Here is a 16,097-nt window from a genome sequence, read left to right on the forward strand (position 1 = left end):
TTATGTACACCACTAGCACAGGATATTTGGACCAGGACGGTCTGGGGCTAGCAGGTTAGCATGCTAAACATGCTTTATAAGAAAATACATGGACATCACAACCTCACATTTGTTTCACTTTCTGTTGATAGTTTTAAATACTCTTAGTCAAAAAATCTTACATATTGCACCTTTAAGCAATTGTTTATCCAAAAGTTGCAACCTATGTTGATAATAAATAATGTGCAGTTCATCTTTAATGTTATGTTGATGACCTTTATATTGTAACTGTTAAAACCTTCACACAGCTTGATAAATGGTTTGTTGTTTGTTTACAGTGTTTGTTACCAAGTGCACGTGCGCCATTGTGAGCTCTATCTATGTAACTGGGCCGTGGGGCAGCGGTCAGTGAGAGTGGTGCTGAGGTCCGTTGAGGTTTGACAATCTGTCAAACATGACGGCGTTACACGCTTCTGCTGGCTGTCTCGCGAGACCATTGGGTTAGTGGCTGCAGCCGAGTAACAGGACGCGCGGCGCTGCTGCGGCTCCAATTGAGATAATACGTTACATTTAGGGCCGTTGTTTAGTGTGTAAGCAGGTCATCATGCCAGAGAGTACAAAGTCCTCCTACGTGTTTTCTAACGGTAACTTATGAAGTGAAGGCAGGCGGACTTGAGCCTCTGTGTGAGGAAACAGGTCACTTTATAAAAAGTTCGCCAGCCCTTCTTCACTCGCGGCACAGATCGACGGGACGTCCCTTATCTGTAACTACTCAGTTCGACGACAGCTCGGCATTGTCCATCCGCTGAGACATATGAGCGGAGTCTCGTCGGGGTAGGCGTTTTCTCGCCTGGAAAGTGTTGCTTTATTTGTTCCCCCCCCTCTTAAAACTCTCACCGACGCCAGCTGAAGATGGCCTTTCAGTCGAGCGCGTCTGATTTAGAAGAAACGTCAAAGTCATTAATGATGAATGAGCGGGTGGATCGTTCGGATACCGCGGACACCTGTGCGTGCCCGACAACTGCTGAGCTCAGTAAGGCGGTGTCGTTGTCCTTGGGCTTGGATACGGTGTCTTCTCCTCCGCTCAGCAGCATGAACCAGTGCTCCTCCAGCAGCGCCTTTGCGGACTTCGATCACGCAGTGGAGAGCAGTCTTCGGGGTGTGCCGGATCAAGGAGCGCCTCGAAATATGAACTCAGGAACTTATTCAAGAGCGGACGGGTTTGGAGAGGTGTCCCACGGCATTGAGCAGGTGAGCTGCATGGATCTGCTCAGATCGGGTGAAATGGAGAGCGCGCAAGCCGGGACGCGCGGCCCGGTGATATCCAGATACGTGAGCAAGGAATCAAACTTGTACATCGACCCGGTGGCAGAGCTGCCAGCACCCTCCCAAGTGGACGGGCTCCTGCCTGTGAAACCATACCCTGCCTACTCTGCCAATCCAAGCCTATACAGGGATACCCCGGGTGTGTGGTGCGCGTACAGCGGACGATCCGAGCCGGAGACAGGCGGATCCGGTGGACATACTTTGTTGTGTAAATACTGTAATTGTGGACAAACCTCTAATGGATCCAGGCAGGGATGCCGCTGTGCATGGTACAGCAAGGAGGAGCTGGGTCGTAAAGGTGGCTCGCACACAGCGATGGCACACGAGTACGGTCAAGTGGAAAGTTTCCAAAGTACAGTTCCTCAAGGGCATGCCACTTTCTCCACTATCAAGACCGAGCCTGCTGTTTGGGTCGACTGCACGGATCGCACTTTCAGGTAAATAACTGATTTTAACAGATGTTTTGTTCTATTTTATTGCAGGGAAATCCCGTCAACAGGTTGCCACACACACCCTCTCATCAGTCTCGTCTTTCTCTAATCAGAAGCAAACGGACGCATGCCGTGTGTCTAGTGGGCATGTTTTAATCTGCCAGGCTTTATACTTACTCTTAATGAGTATTGGATTGTTGGATTTCCTGTCCTTTTGTTCTCGAATTTGATGCTTTATTAAACCTATTATCTCACTCTGAAGCTGCACTGCCCTCTTAGATCTGCTTGATATTTCTTCAAAGGATCATTTAAACTTGGCAGCACAAATAAATCAAACCCAACAAACATGCTGTGTAGTTTTTAATTCCTCGCGTTGAAGTAGAATCATGCCCAGAGGCAGCTGCGTGGCAGCATTTAAATCATACGTGCTCGGACAGCCTCACATGCTCCCCTTGTCCTTGGCCAAGTTGTGTTTCAGCACGCAGAATCAAAGTTCACCCTATCCCCAACCCCAGCTTTCCAGAACTGTCCTTATTTGTGCTGTGACTAAGTTCGCACAAGATGAGAGGCAATATATCACTGTCTCCATAAACAGGAGATAGAGCACCTGTTGCTGGTTCTGTGCTCGGAGTGAAAGGAGATGCTTCGGAGTCCTCCTGAGTAAAAGTGTTAACTCTTTAGCTCTTTAATCACAGCTTTGCTTATCTCGTATATACCTTCACTTGTTGTCATACACTCCTATTATAGTTTGTTTGTATTTAGGGAATTAGTGCCGTAAATGCCATAGCATGTACGGCACTCTGAGGGCAGACACAGTGACCTTAATCTGATCTTACTACAGGACAGCTGCTGTTGTTATGCTGTATCTGTTGCATGTTTTGATTTTTTTTGTGTGTGTGTGTGTGTATGTGTGTGTGTGTGGGTGTGCAGGCATGACGATTTGTTTCCCAGCGTGTACCTGTCGGACAGGAGAGTGTGTCAGGTGTGCGGCGACGATGCCTCAGGTTGTCACTACGGAGCAGTCACCTGTGGCAGCTGCAAAGTTTTCTTCAAGCGAGCCGCTGCAGGTGGGTGGCACATACGCACACATGCAAGTGCATCCAAACACAATTACCAGTCTGTTGATTTAATTTCTTACACCCACTCGCCGGTTTGTGGAGGCAGGCAGGGCACAGTGACCTGACATTATGCGGGGCGAGCAATTTGTTTTCAGCAAACACCCACATATCGTTGCTACGAGTGGAAACCCAGGCATTGTTGAACTCGCTCTCTCTCTCACCCACCCGGGGATTTTTTTTTGTGTGTGCGTGTGTTTATGTGTGTGCCACCAGGTAAGCAGAACCACCTTTGCGCCAGCCGGAACGACTGCACCATCGACAAGCTGAGGCGGAAGAACTGCGCGTCGTGTCGTTTGAAGAGATGCTTCATGTCAGGAATGAGCCTCAAAGGTGAGGAAGATGAGAACAGAGTGAGGGACGTATGAAGGAAGGTATGTGTGGTGTGTATTTTGGAAAATATGGGGTCAGGGTGGTCAAATACCTTAATTGCACTGGAGTAGTAGAAGTTAAATGTTCCAGCTTACAAACAGTGTAATAGATTAGTCATTCATAGTGTAGTATTACATCTTGATTTGCTTAGCTATGTGTTGTGTAATAATCAGACTAAACAGCTTCAAATTCCCGTCTCCTTTTCCCCCTCTCGTCTTCGACTTGCCTTGATGGATTCTAGGTCGCAGGCTGAAGGGAGCCGGCCAGGCGAGGAACGGAGAGGAGGAGCAGCCTCTGGTTCATGGAAGCCAGAGGTTAGAGCCCGGAAGTGCAGCCGCCAGGGCTCAGGGTGAGGACTGGTGTCACATAATTAGTGCCATATTTTCTTTTTCTACTATTCTTCCGTTCTGTGTGTCATTCTGTCTCTTTATCTCTGCCAGCGTCCCAGGCCCTCACGATGGCCATCCCCCAGACCCTGCGCTCCTGCCTCTCCCTCCTCAGCATCCTGCAGACCATCGAGCCGGCTGTGGTCAATGCCGGACACGACCATGCCCTGCCAGACAGCCCGGCATCCTTGCTCACCAGCCTCAACGAGCTGGGGGAGAGACAGCTGGTAACCGTGGTGCGCTGGGCCAAGGCGATACCAGGTAAATGCGTCTCCGGGCCAAGGTAACACTCTTTAGATGAGTCCAGGCCACATGGAGGTGTTTCTGCCAAGGCTGTGTGCGATAAATTGCTGCAGTAGTTGTTTCAGCTTTAGCGTAATCCTTAACAAACTATTCATGCCAAGGAAAACACTGCAGAGGTCAGACTTGTGTTGAGCAAGAGTGGACAACAAAGTACAAAGAAGTCTCATGAGTATAACCCCCATAAGGTATAAAGCTATCAGGAAAAGTATATTATATCTGGTTGGCCTCAAGATCACTCTCACCAGAATTGTATGCCTATTGAACTTCAATGAGGGGGCAGACAATCCTATGTAATGCAAACCTGTTCACATATTAACCACTAGAGGGGGATATGTTCATAGTTAAGCCAAGAATGTCAGGCTGAAAATGGCCAGCAATGTACCCATACTGTGATATCTCTGTTGTCACCAGTCAGAAGTCTCCACATTTATTTATTCAACCTGTTAAGTGTCCATTTTTCATTTTTACACCAGCAGATGTTTGATAAAATGTGTCCAACAGGTTTCCGTGACCTCCATGTGGATGATCAGATGTCACTGATTCAGCTGTCGTGGATGGGGGTGATGGTGTTTGCTTTGGGCTGGAGGTCCTACACACTCACCAACAGCTCCATGCTCTACTTCGCTCCGGACCTTGTCTTCAATGAGTAAGTCATGAAAAATACACTTCTGTTGAGTCAAGTCAGGTCAAGTCAAGTTATTTATACAGCCCAAAAATCACAATCACATTGCCTCAGAGGGCTTTACAATATGTACAGTGAGCAACACCCTCTGTCCTGAGAAACACTCCCCAGGAAAACCCTTGTAGCAGGGGGAAGACTGAAAGAAACCTCAGGAAGAGCCACAGAGGAGGGATCCCTCTCCCAGGACAGACAGGGTTAGGGTTAGGGTTAGATGTCTAATGGTGCCTCAGCCACCTGACCTCCTCTCCACCATGGTGAGGACCTAAAGAGGACAGGACACACAAGATAAAAGTTATTTCACTAACGTTTAAGTTAAACAAAGTTAGTCGAAGTTTGTCAAAGCTGGTGAAGTCTCTTTATCAAACAAAGTTTGATAGGTTCGGGCCTAAACAGCCGTAATAATCATCGTGACATTGGGTTTGTTGGAGTATCATGAGACTTCACCTGTCATCTCGGTTGGAAAGAAAGGCACAGTGGAATAGGAGCTTCAGAGGAAGATTTAAAAAATCAGACGATGAATGTCGTCTCGTCTCGGCGAGACAGTAAACAAGTCTGTTCTGTTCCTACCGTTTCCTTTACGTCTGACATACGTGGCCGCAGAGGGATCACCTCTGATGATTTATTCCGTTTCATCTTTACAACATTTTCTTTTTTCACTTTGACAAGTTTTCAACTTCCTCAAGCCTTGATCGAAACGTTTCTGACACCCCGACTTCTGTCTTTTGTCTTTTCTTTGTACTTTTAGGAACTTAATGCAGAGTTTGTGAGGCAAATCACTGTACATTGTACGAGTAACAATTCCACCTCCTCTTATCAGTGAATTGTCTTAAGGAGGGTGTAGCTCAGAATGCTTAAGCCAGCCGCAGGCAGGCCCTCAGAGCAGCTTTCACTTGGCTGGTGTTTCGTGCAACATTAGCAAAACACTCATTCTGTCTGCATTAGACCTCTGTCACTCTATCGGGCTGCTTCTGACCTGCATGGTAATGGATACGCCTGCCCTTGCTGCTGACCCTCATTTTTCTCTGCCTCCCTGTCGTTCTTTTTTTCCATTATCCATCTCACTCATTTTTCTCACCTCTGCTGCTTTTTCCTCTCTTTTGTTCCTCCACTCTCGCTCCTGCCATCGTTAATTGTCTTCCACCTTTCTGTGTCCCTCCCTGCCCGACCCTCTTTTGGCTTCTCACTTCTGCTCTTGTCGCACCGTGTGCTCCTTCTTCCTCCTCTCACAACGTTTTGTTTTTTTTTCCCCTGACAGCCAGCGAATGCAGGTGTCCAGTATGTATGAACACTGTGTGAGGATGAAGCTGCTGTCCCAAAGGTTCTGCATGCTGAAGGTCACCCAGGAGGAGTTCCTCTGCATGAAGGCCCTGGTCCTCTTCAGCATCAGTGAGTCTGCTGGGACCGAGTCTGAAATATTAAGTTTAATGTCAACTCAGAAAGTGAAATATGACAATAGAGCGCAGCTATACTTCAGAGGATTGACAGGATGGATAAAGTCTGTGAGAGTTATTGTTGTGTTCTGGCTTTGTGGTCACAGTGCCAGCGGAGGGCCTGAAGAGCCAGCGATGTTTTGATGAACTGCGGACCTCCTACATCAAGGAGCTGGACCGCTTGGCCAGTCACTGCGGGGAGACCACCCGTACACAGAGGCTGTTCCAGCTCACACAGCTGCTGGACTATCTCCAGTCGGTAATAGACACAATTCTGCCTCTCATATGAAAACAAGCCATGCTGTGACTCCATTAACTATTGTATATATGTAATTTAAGTTAGTGAGCAAGTAGATTGAAGTGTGGCTCCCGCAAGTCCACAAACAAGGAAGTTGGTTTACAGAAAAACAGTGTAAACGTATTAACCAGCTACTGTAAGCTACCACAGTTTGGATCATTTCATGGCTGGATTACTTCAATCAGTTATTACATTTAAAATTTAAGCAAGTGTGTTGAAGTTAAGTTACAGACAAACTTTTATCAGCAGTAATTTCATTCTGATCACTAACTGGGGTACGCCATCAGTTTGGTTGGGAATCAGATTACCCTCTGCTGGTAGCATTGCTACATCAGAAAAATCTCTAAAATGAATTGACTCACATTGTCCATGATGCAATCTGGTCGTAGCCAATAACATCCAGCAGCTGCAGACTGCACTTCCAGTCCAACCTTTGATTCTTACTGCAGGGATAGCCAGCTTGGTTTGTCTGAGAGCTACTTTTGCAAAATAGCAGGAGGCCAGGGGCCAGTTCATTTACAAACATTAACAATATTAACACACAAAATGAATAAACATGAAAAGGCTGATAACTCATCTATCAGTGAAAATCTTTAGTTTCAGATTAACTGACTCATTTATTATTAACTAAATGAATGTATTAATGATTTGCACTGGGCCTGTCTGACAGCAATTTGCACAGCCTGAAAGGCCATCATGCAAAAAACTTCTCTCTGTTACTAACAGCATAATTTATCCCACTGTAAGAAACTGGCACATGTTTATTGGTATAAACAAACCAAAACATGCAGTTTATTTACCCCCTATTTTTTTCAGCATTTGCTGGATTAACGTCCTAATTAGGGGAGGTTATTCAAGAGGATGTGAGTCTCTGTATTGTTTGACTCTAATGAAGACGGACCTGGCGTTGAAACGTTAGTCCTTTAATAAAGTTTGTTTTCTGAATCCCTGTGATCCAGTACACTTCAGACCATATTCCTGAAGTCTCTCCTGATACAAGATTGCCCTACTCTGCTGTCAACTCCTTGTGTAGCAGTTAAAACACTTCTTCCTTCAAAAGAAAATCCCTTTCTGAACCATTTTATTTTTATTGAGGATTAGAAAAAGTTTGGTAGCTCACCTGGTAGAGCGTGTGCCTCATAGAGCTCACAGAGGCAGGGTCTTCAGAGCCTTCAGCAGCGTCCCGGGTTCGATTCCAACCTGTGACACTACATGTCACCCCCCCCCCCCCCCTATTCCCAATTCCTGTCGTCTCTCTAAGCTGTTCCGTCTAAATAAAGGTTAAAAGATGTTTGGCAGGTCACCCAGCACCCTACTGCGTGTCAGATTTGACACACTGTACTGCCAAGACACATAGCAGCCGCAGTTCAGATATGCAGATGTAAATGTGCATCATCTACTGCTTACTTTTTAAGAGGTATGGAGGAGTTTCTGACTCCAGATGAAGTCGAGGACAACTTAAAGCAATAAAAGATAATGTAGACTGAACAAGTCCCGTTGAAGAATGTGACTAATTTACACATCTGTGTATATAATGGTACAGTAGTTCGCTATGGATAGTTGACTATCTCACCCGTCAAAATTTAAGCTGCAGTCTTAAAAGCTATTACAGTTTTACAGCCACATGCTGAATTTGAATTTAACATCCAGTAAAGGAAAGTGTGACAACTTTATGTTTTTAATTGTTTGTTTTTGGCTGATGCGGGGTTAAGTATTAATGTAAAACCACAGAAGCTTTCACACAAAAAAAAACAGCGGCAACAGAGATGAGAACTGCCCTAAGTTCTTTAGATATATGTGTAAACAGATATGCACTCACTGGCCACTTCATTAGGTACACCTGTACAAGGCAATGCAAACCAACTGAAAAGCTCTGATGTAAAATGTACTTTTATAAAGCTGAACATTTTTTGTTGAGGCTCTCAGAACGGTAATAATTCAACTTTATGTTTATTATTGAGGTCATAGGTGTTTCTTATATTCTGCCCCTCTCATGTATGTAAATGACATGGACAAAATATCAGAAACACCTCTCAAGTCCAGTTCAACACCACTGCAAAATACAACCTCATTTATAAATGTTTATTTCAATAAATACAAAGTAGAACATTATCATCTTTGTAAAGGCAATATTTATGCCAGAGTTGTTGTATTGGATTGCATTACAGCATACAGGTTTACCTAATGAAGTGGCCAGTGAGTGTCCACATGTATTTTATATTGTTTTTCCTTAAATAAAATAAAATAAAGTAAAAACTGTCTTCATAAACCTCAAATAAAAAATGTACAGGGTTTTCAAATTTAAAGCTCCCAGTGTACTTTATGGTAACGAGTTGACTCTCATGAGTACTTTAACCAAACAAAAGGCTCAAATTTAATGTTTTCTGCTGTTATTCACTGTGTCATTCTTGACTTTATTTTTGTACATCCCCCTACTTCATGTACGGATGTAGCCAAGATAATAAAAGTCAAGGCCTGAGTAGCTGATTATATTGGTTCACATAAAACCTTTCACAGTGATTTTGGTAACGATGAAATATTACTGTATGGGCTTAAAAACTATGCTTACATGGATCTGAAACGATGTTTGGTGAATGGAGATATGACTGAAGATGCTTGGCTGCATCCACTAGAGGGTGTAGATCAGCTGTTTTCCTCCTCAATACTACTTGAACTTTTAATACTGATTGTAAGGACAAACAGATTTCGAAGTAAACTCCTGACATCAGTGTTTCGGGCATGACCAGACGAGCTGGAAAATTTCCCACCGCAGCAGTTTCAGCCTTGTGTCTTTCACTGTGGATTTACCCTTAAAGGCTCAGCTTTGTCTGTGTCCCACTCACATCTCGGATCGCCTAATGCCTTATGAGCTAGAGGGCAGACAGGGATTGTCTGGTAGGGCCCTTTAGGGCAGAGAACCAGGCAGTTGATCAAGACTTTGCACTTCAGACCCCTTCCGGCTTTTCCCCTGCCTGTGGAGCTTAGACGGCCACAACCAGTGTCATCTCTTTAAATCACCTCTTAGAGCTCAAAGGCAGGCTTCAGTGCCATTTGTCATTTCCTCTTTTATCTGCTGGCTTTGTTCTTTTTCAATGCTCTACACATTAAAGCGTATCATCTTTGTTATTAATAACCCGATGCCTGATCTCTGCCTCTCTCTCTCTCTCTCATTCATAGATTGTGAGGAAGTTGCACCAGTTCACCTATGATCTGTTCATCCAAGCCCAGTCCCTGCAGACACGGGTCAACTTTCCAGAGATGATCTCAGAGATTGTGAGCGTTCATGTGCCCAAGATCCTCTCGGGCATGGTCAAGCCCATACTTTTCCACAATACCGCCTAGAGAGGAGTCTCTGTGATTGCCCTTTAGGTCACTTGAGCTCCGGTAGCCCGTCCTTTTGACCAATTCTGGTAAAGCTCGAGAGGATGATGATAATGATTTTATAAGGTTTAAAGCATACAAACCCCCTTTTACCTGCAGAGTGAGAGTCAAAAGAAGGGCATACAGCACATTCTTTTATTCCTGTAATTGCATCAGCTCTGTTCTTCTTACTGCCTGTTATCTGTACCACGCACATCCAGTGTTTCAGGAGCCGATTAAAACACCTTTTAGCATGCATTCCTCCACATGAGCTCCTGAACGGCCAAACCACCTGGCATGCAGCCTTCTTCACATTGATAACATGACAGCATGTCATTTTGAGGGCTGAGACGGTAATGAGAAAAAACAGAGTTCACATCACCAAAGCTTGTCTGTGCACAGTAGTATGACATTTGGACTCACGATTTCCCACAATGAATGTTATTGTGTGCACCTGAGATGAGCACAGTCGTTGATTGACAGTTAATAAATGGTTGTGGCATGCATGCTAAGGAGAAAGCTGTCTTGCCTGAGGGCATGGAAAAACATTTTTTTAAAGCTGTTCTCATGCACAGAATTAATGGTTGACTAATAGTTTTAGGCGGCGACAAAATAAACTGCGAGCGACTGCAAGTTTCATGTATATTTATGAATGTTGGGATGTCAAAAGGGCACACCAGAAACAATGATGAAAATAATTGCACAAAACACACTCTACTGGAATGACTCATTAGTCGACTAACACTATGGGTGACTTTGTTTCGTGTGCTTGTTTATGAGTGTGAAACGTTATTCAAGTACAATTTTTTCCAGATCGGACATTTCATACCGTTGTAACTTTTCTACTATTTCTAAAAGTGTTCTTGCAAGTGCTTTGTTGTGTATCATCATGTGTTCGTTTGTAGCCTCTGACATTTTTGTTAAAGGTCCAGCCAAGAATCTGCTCATTTGTTGCAACCCTGACGGCTTAACACGTAATAAAAGTGAAGCATGAGTGTGTATCTGTTTGCTGATAATGAGGGCAGGGTGAAAGACGTGCACAAATCTCGTTAAAGTGGGGTCTCCTTTGAGTGCATGCTAATGCTGATACGGTAATCTTCCTGTTTTTCCTCCTGTCTGATAGATTCATTTCAGTCTGCAATGCAGTCAAGCACGGCAGGCAGGCTTTAGAGAACAGACAGGCAAGTCTTCTCTACCACTGCATTTCCAACCCTCAGGATTATCTCAGCCTCCACTCAGCCAGGTAATAGATCACAGCAGGAAACCAGAACATATCACAGAGTCAAACAGGAGGCCTGGCTGACATATTTCATCTCATTATCCTGTGAGAAACAGCCATGTCTGCTGATCTGGCATCAGAAATTGGCTGCCTGTGTTTTAATACCATCTAGTGGCGGGTGTTGAATGTGCATCAGGAAACTGAAACTCAGCATTCGTGTGGTGAGACAACATCTGTTGGATCCATTGACATTTGCTTCGTAATGTAATTGGACACGGATTCACTCAGTGTTTGAACACGGTTACCGTTAAATCGTCAGAGTCACGAGATGGTAGTTCAGAGCAGTAAAGGACACAAGTAAATAAAGAGGGCATTTCAATCAGAGGGGTAGTTCAGGGTTTAATTGCGAAAACTTAAAGGATACGTTCACCAAAAAAATGAAAATTCAGTTATTATCTACTACAAAACTTCATCTGACTTTCCATCGGCATGTGGGTGAGAAGATAGTGACAGAATTTTCGTTTTTGGGTGAACTTATTCTTTAATCAATGATTTGGAAGTGAAGACTTTTTAAAAAAACACATTTTAGTAGAAGTTTTATTTATAAAAAAAAGTATAGATTGAAGGAAAAATATACGTTTTTTTTAACAATATTGACTCTTAATGGAGGATAGACTAATCTTTTCCTTGAATGTACTACAAAGAGTTTATACCTGGTTATAAAATACTCTCAATTTAATACTGATGCCTCTGTATGGCCTACAAAAGCATAGACTAGAGAAGGAAGCTGCTCTCATCTGTTGGTATGGTATGACAATAAAACAAAGTGTAATTTCTTTCATGGCCCCCAAAGGCCATGTCATGATAGACAAAAAAATGGAGGTTCCTTGTCGTTGCTTTAAGTAAAAATATCAATACTACAGAGTAAAAATGCTCTGTTACACGTGAAGGTCCTGTATACCAAATCTTACTCAAAGGTGCAATATGTAAGAATTGGCCTGGACTGGGTGTTGATGTTTACACCACAAATACAGGAGGTTTAGAGCAGGACTGTGCTAGCTGGTTAGCATGCTAACTTCAGTAGATATCTCTGTGACACAATATAAAGATGTCATAATGTCAAAACTGTTATTTCTTACTTTCGGCTGAAATGTAAGTTATTTTTTTAAACTTTTTTTTTAACTAAAATTCTTACACATTGCACATTTGACTAAAAGTACAAAAGTATTAGTGTGATAATATACTTAAAGTACCAAAAGTAAAGTACCAAGAATAAAAGTACTCATAATGCAGAATGGCCCATTTCTGTAAATTATATTTGATATCACTGATTATCAAATAAAATTATTATTTGGTGCATTAATATGTTAATTACTTTAATGTTGCAGCTGGTAAAGGTGGCGCTAATTTACAATACATTATATACAACATATTATGATACATTACAATATATGAGTTGATTTATATGTTTTATTAATATGAATCTTTAGAGTAACTAGTAACTAAAGTTCTCGAGTAAATGTGGAGGAGAAGTAGAAACAAAGAAGCATGAAATGAAAATACTAAAGTTAAATACAGTTACTTCAAAATTGTAGTTATAAAAGTAGAGCACTTTTGTAAATGTACTCTGTTACTTTCAACCACTGATATTAACAAATGTCTGCAGGGCCAATGAGAAAATAACAATCTGTGAGAGCTGGTTTATTTTTACATGGTGTATTTAAAAGCCCCAACTGTAAAAAAAAACAAACAGTCCGTCTGGGTAACCTCCTCCGCCATTTTAAGTTCCATTTCCTGAACAACCTCTTTCAACAAGTATTTGTCCCTCTCATAAGTGAATTGGAGCTGAACGAAGTTGGGAATCGAAAGACACACTGAAATATCACTTATTTCTAAATATATTCCACCGCTGCACAGGCCCCTGTGGCTTCCCCTTAAAAGGAATGGCGTCTTGTAGGTTTGCTACGATCAAAAATGTATGTGTTGATGTCGACATTTGAATTTAGTTCAGATTCCATTTGATTTCTGTGTCTCTGCGAGTCTGCTCTGCATCAATATTACATGCCTACTCTAGCAGAAGAGGGATTTTTCCTGTTGGGTAACGGCAACCACAAAAAGCACAAACACACTGGCCACAAACAACAAAAGTTCAAACTGTTTCCTTATGTGGAGTTGGAGGAGAGATTAACGGGACTTTCAATGTGACGATTCGCTTTTCAATGTGTGAGGATGACACAAAGGAAAACAAAAGAGAAGTGGAGTTGGTTCAAACTTGATGCCAAAGTAACTGAACACCCACACTCCCAAGCTGACGAGGAAATGTGGTCGGCACAAGGTCCAGCACTGCTCGCAGGACCTTACATAAAACTCCAGCAGTAATGTCTTTAACACCAGGTTACGGCAACTCACGGCTACAGTGACCGGAAAACAATTAGATCGTGGAGGTGGTAAGATGACACCCCTGAATGGGTTGCTTCGGTGGCCTATCTAATGGAGGGCGATTCCTACCCAAGCACCAGTCCATTAACAACCAATTAAGTTCCTATTAATATTTTACCAGACAGGGCCTCTCATCCTGACGTGTTTTAAGGAGCTTTTCCCAGGAGTGTTTGAACATGAGCAGCTTTTAGCGCAGCATAAAGAGGCCTGTGTAATGGGCTGGAGGAGGAGGAGTGGCAACCTGATAGCACTGAGAGCAGGAGGAGGCGAGAGAGGAGAGGAGACAGACTTCTGCAGCTGGCCTGGCCCGCGCCGGGCCAAGCCTGGGCCGGGCCAAACACACACATTGCTGATTGCAGTGTTAGGAAAACCACAGTTTTTATGGCCGTGACACAAGATCAGACATGAGTAACGACCCTGTGCCATGCGTGGGGTATAATTGTGTTATGATAGTCGAAGATGTGACTGATGAGTTTTCACTTGTTTGCTCAAAATTGCAGCTGAGCAGCAGTTTTGCCTCGGGGACTGGAAGTGCTTCTCACCCTCTCGGGGTGGGTCATAAAACAAGTCTTAAAACCAGAATATTCACCTTGATTCTGATCTGCCTTGAGCTAGTTTTGTGCTGCGTAAGCCTGGTTTGGGTGGACATTTAAAACTACAGTAGTGCAGGGGAAACTCCCCGCCTTGAGACAACAAGAAGGAAGGAGAGAGAGAGAGAGGGAGGCAGAAAGAAATAGAGGGAGGCCATTATGACTATAGCCTGAGGCTACTCCCAACGGATAAGGCATTTGTCTTCACTTGAAAGTATGATTTATTTTTCCACCAGTCAGAAGGGTTATGTTTGTCACCGCACACTGAAAGGACTTTTGGAAATAGCAGCAGAAGCAGAAATGGAAAAAAAAAAGAAAGTGCACTGGTTTTCTTATGCACTCTGCGTGTTTTCTCAAAGACTTCCCCTCTATAGTTACCTTGTTTGAGATCACTTTCAGTCTTCATTAACTTTAGTTAATCATACTGAACCTTGCGTGTAATTTATCAGCAGGAGGAGCATGTGTATGTGTTGATGATTAAGAGAAAGTGGGGAATGTGTGTGTGTGTGTGTGTGTGTGTGTGTGTGTGTGTGTGTGTGTGTGTGTGTGTGTGTGTGTGTGTGTGTGTGTTGGGGGGGGGGGGGTAGATGTGGTTGTATCAGGTTCCCTCCACTGGGTGTAGATGTGGTCTTAGATTTCTCTCTGGGCTGCTGATTAACCGTGTGTGTGCATGTGTGTGCGTGTGAGTGTGTGAGCTGGGAGTGCACCGAGGAGGAGAGGAACTTCAGCTTTAATTTCCCCCAGCTCCAGATATTACACCCCCGCGCTCTCTGTTTTTATTGGAACAGAGACCAAAAAACACCAAGTGTTTATGATGCATTAAAACACGGTGGGGAACTCGACTGTGGAATAGTAAATCTATACATTTGGCGCTGTCTCTCCGCAGCAAGAATTAATTCTTTTATAGAGGATTTCGTGTGTTTTACGAAGACTGATGATTGTAACGCGCCATGAAATCATGTTTATCATCTTGATGTGGAGGACAGAGGCTGGAGAAAATTCTCTCCGTCTAGGGGGAAAAAGAGAGGAATGGAGGCAGGACTTCAGAGAAAGAAATCACAAAAATGGGCACATGGGAGGTGGGAGGAGTTGTGGAGTTTTGGGGTTACAGAAGGAAGGAATTATTCTGCATTACCCTAATGACCATTTGAACAAACGGATGGGTGAGGAGACCACATTACATTCTATTAACTCTGCTTTTGTTGTCAGTGAACTGTTAATGATGTACAAAGGGAGCTCTGCGCCGCTCTCCTGGACAATGCATGCTCTGTGCTTCTAATTATTCTCAGGAAAGTGCTGACAGCCTTTATACCTGGAGACACATTAGCTGCCTCTAATTAGAGTAAATATTCTTCTGGTATAACACTGGTATTGCCTCGCCAATCCAGCAGCGATTAGTGCTGTGTTTATCCGCGGGGCTGCTTATGCATTCCCAGCCCCTTCTCTGTCTCTCATTCTCCTTCTGTTTTTCTGTCTTCTTGATCATTGCCTGTGCCTCTTCCTCACTCTTGTCTCCTCTGCACTCAATTTACTTCCTCTCCTATCCCCACCTCTCTCTCTCTCTCTTTCTCTGTCTCTTTACTTTTTCCTTTGCAGCAGCAGGAGTAGAACACCACTAGCTGTGACAGAATCACAGTGTCTGCCCATGCTCCCAAGCCATCTCCCAAGTTCATTATATCAGTACACAGTGTCCATGCCCTCCACCCCTCGCGGCCCCTCGTCGCTCCCGTGTTCCAGCCAAACGCAATGTGACAGCGCCGCCACAGCCCTCATTTAGAGCCATCACAGGACAGATTTCCCCCTTCCAAGGCTCCCGTCTGCAGCCTGATAGATGGCACCCAGGCTTTTTCCAGCGCATGCATGGTTGTGTGTGTTTGCCCGCGTCCCTGCATTCATCTAAGTCCGCATGTGTGTGAGGCCTAAGTTGGAACAGCGGTGTTGCCTGTCAGTAGTGATCCCTAAAACAATGTATTATAACATTACTGAGCTGAGTTTCCACCCTCTCTCACACACTGTTTTTATACTTAATGCACTCTGGATACATTGCACTGATTTTCTGCTCGCGCTTCCAGAGTGCTGCTCAGTTTTGAGTGCATAGCTTGTGTGTGTGTGTGTGTGTGTGTGTGTGTGTGTGTGTGTAAGGCCTTCCATTCCTGTGGCGCGCTTA

The 16,097-nt window shown here is 43.9% G+C and overlaps 1 protein-coding gene across 1 annotated transcript; it reads left to right on the plus strand.

The window, feature by feature from the left end:
* Nucleotides 1-564: 564 nt before the first annotated feature.
* On the plus strand, nucleotides 565-10,681 carry LOC141013111 (progesterone receptor-like). Its single transcript, XM_073486669.1, has 9 exons — nucleotides 565-1,742; nucleotides 2,667-2,803; nucleotides 3,068-3,184; nucleotides 3,465-3,572; nucleotides 3,664-3,870; nucleotides 4,414-4,558; nucleotides 5,850-5,980; nucleotides 6,132-6,283; nucleotides 9,500-10,681. The coding sequence occupies exons 1-9, from the start codon at nucleotides 892-894 to the stop codon at nucleotides 9,662-9,664; spliced, it is 2,013 nt and encodes a 670-aa protein (XP_073342770.1). The 5' UTR covers nucleotides 565-891; the 3' UTR covers nucleotides 9,665-10,681.
* Nucleotides 10,682-16,097: the final 5,416 nt, after the last annotated feature.

This window comes from Pagrus major, chromosome 18, assembly GCF_040436345.1.
Source record: "Pagrus major chromosome 18, Pma_NU_1.0".
Classification (NCBI taxonomy): domain Eukaryota; kingdom Metazoa; phylum Chordata; class Actinopteri; order Spariformes; family Sparidae; genus Pagrus; species Pagrus major.

Coding starts and splice junctions, on each gene's coding strand:
- LOC141013111 (XM_073486669.1), top strand. CDS start 892: ATGGCCTTTCAGTCGAGCGCGTCTGATTTAGAAGAAACGTCAAAGTCA. Junction 3,573..3,663: donor TGCAGCCGCCAGGGCTCAGG/GTGAGGACTGGT, acceptor TATCTCTGCCAG/CGTCCCAGGCCCTCACGATG. Junction 5,981..6,131: donor CCTGGTCCTCTTCAGCATCA/GTGAGTCTGCTG, acceptor TTGTGGTCACAG/TGCCAGCGGAGGGCCTGAAG.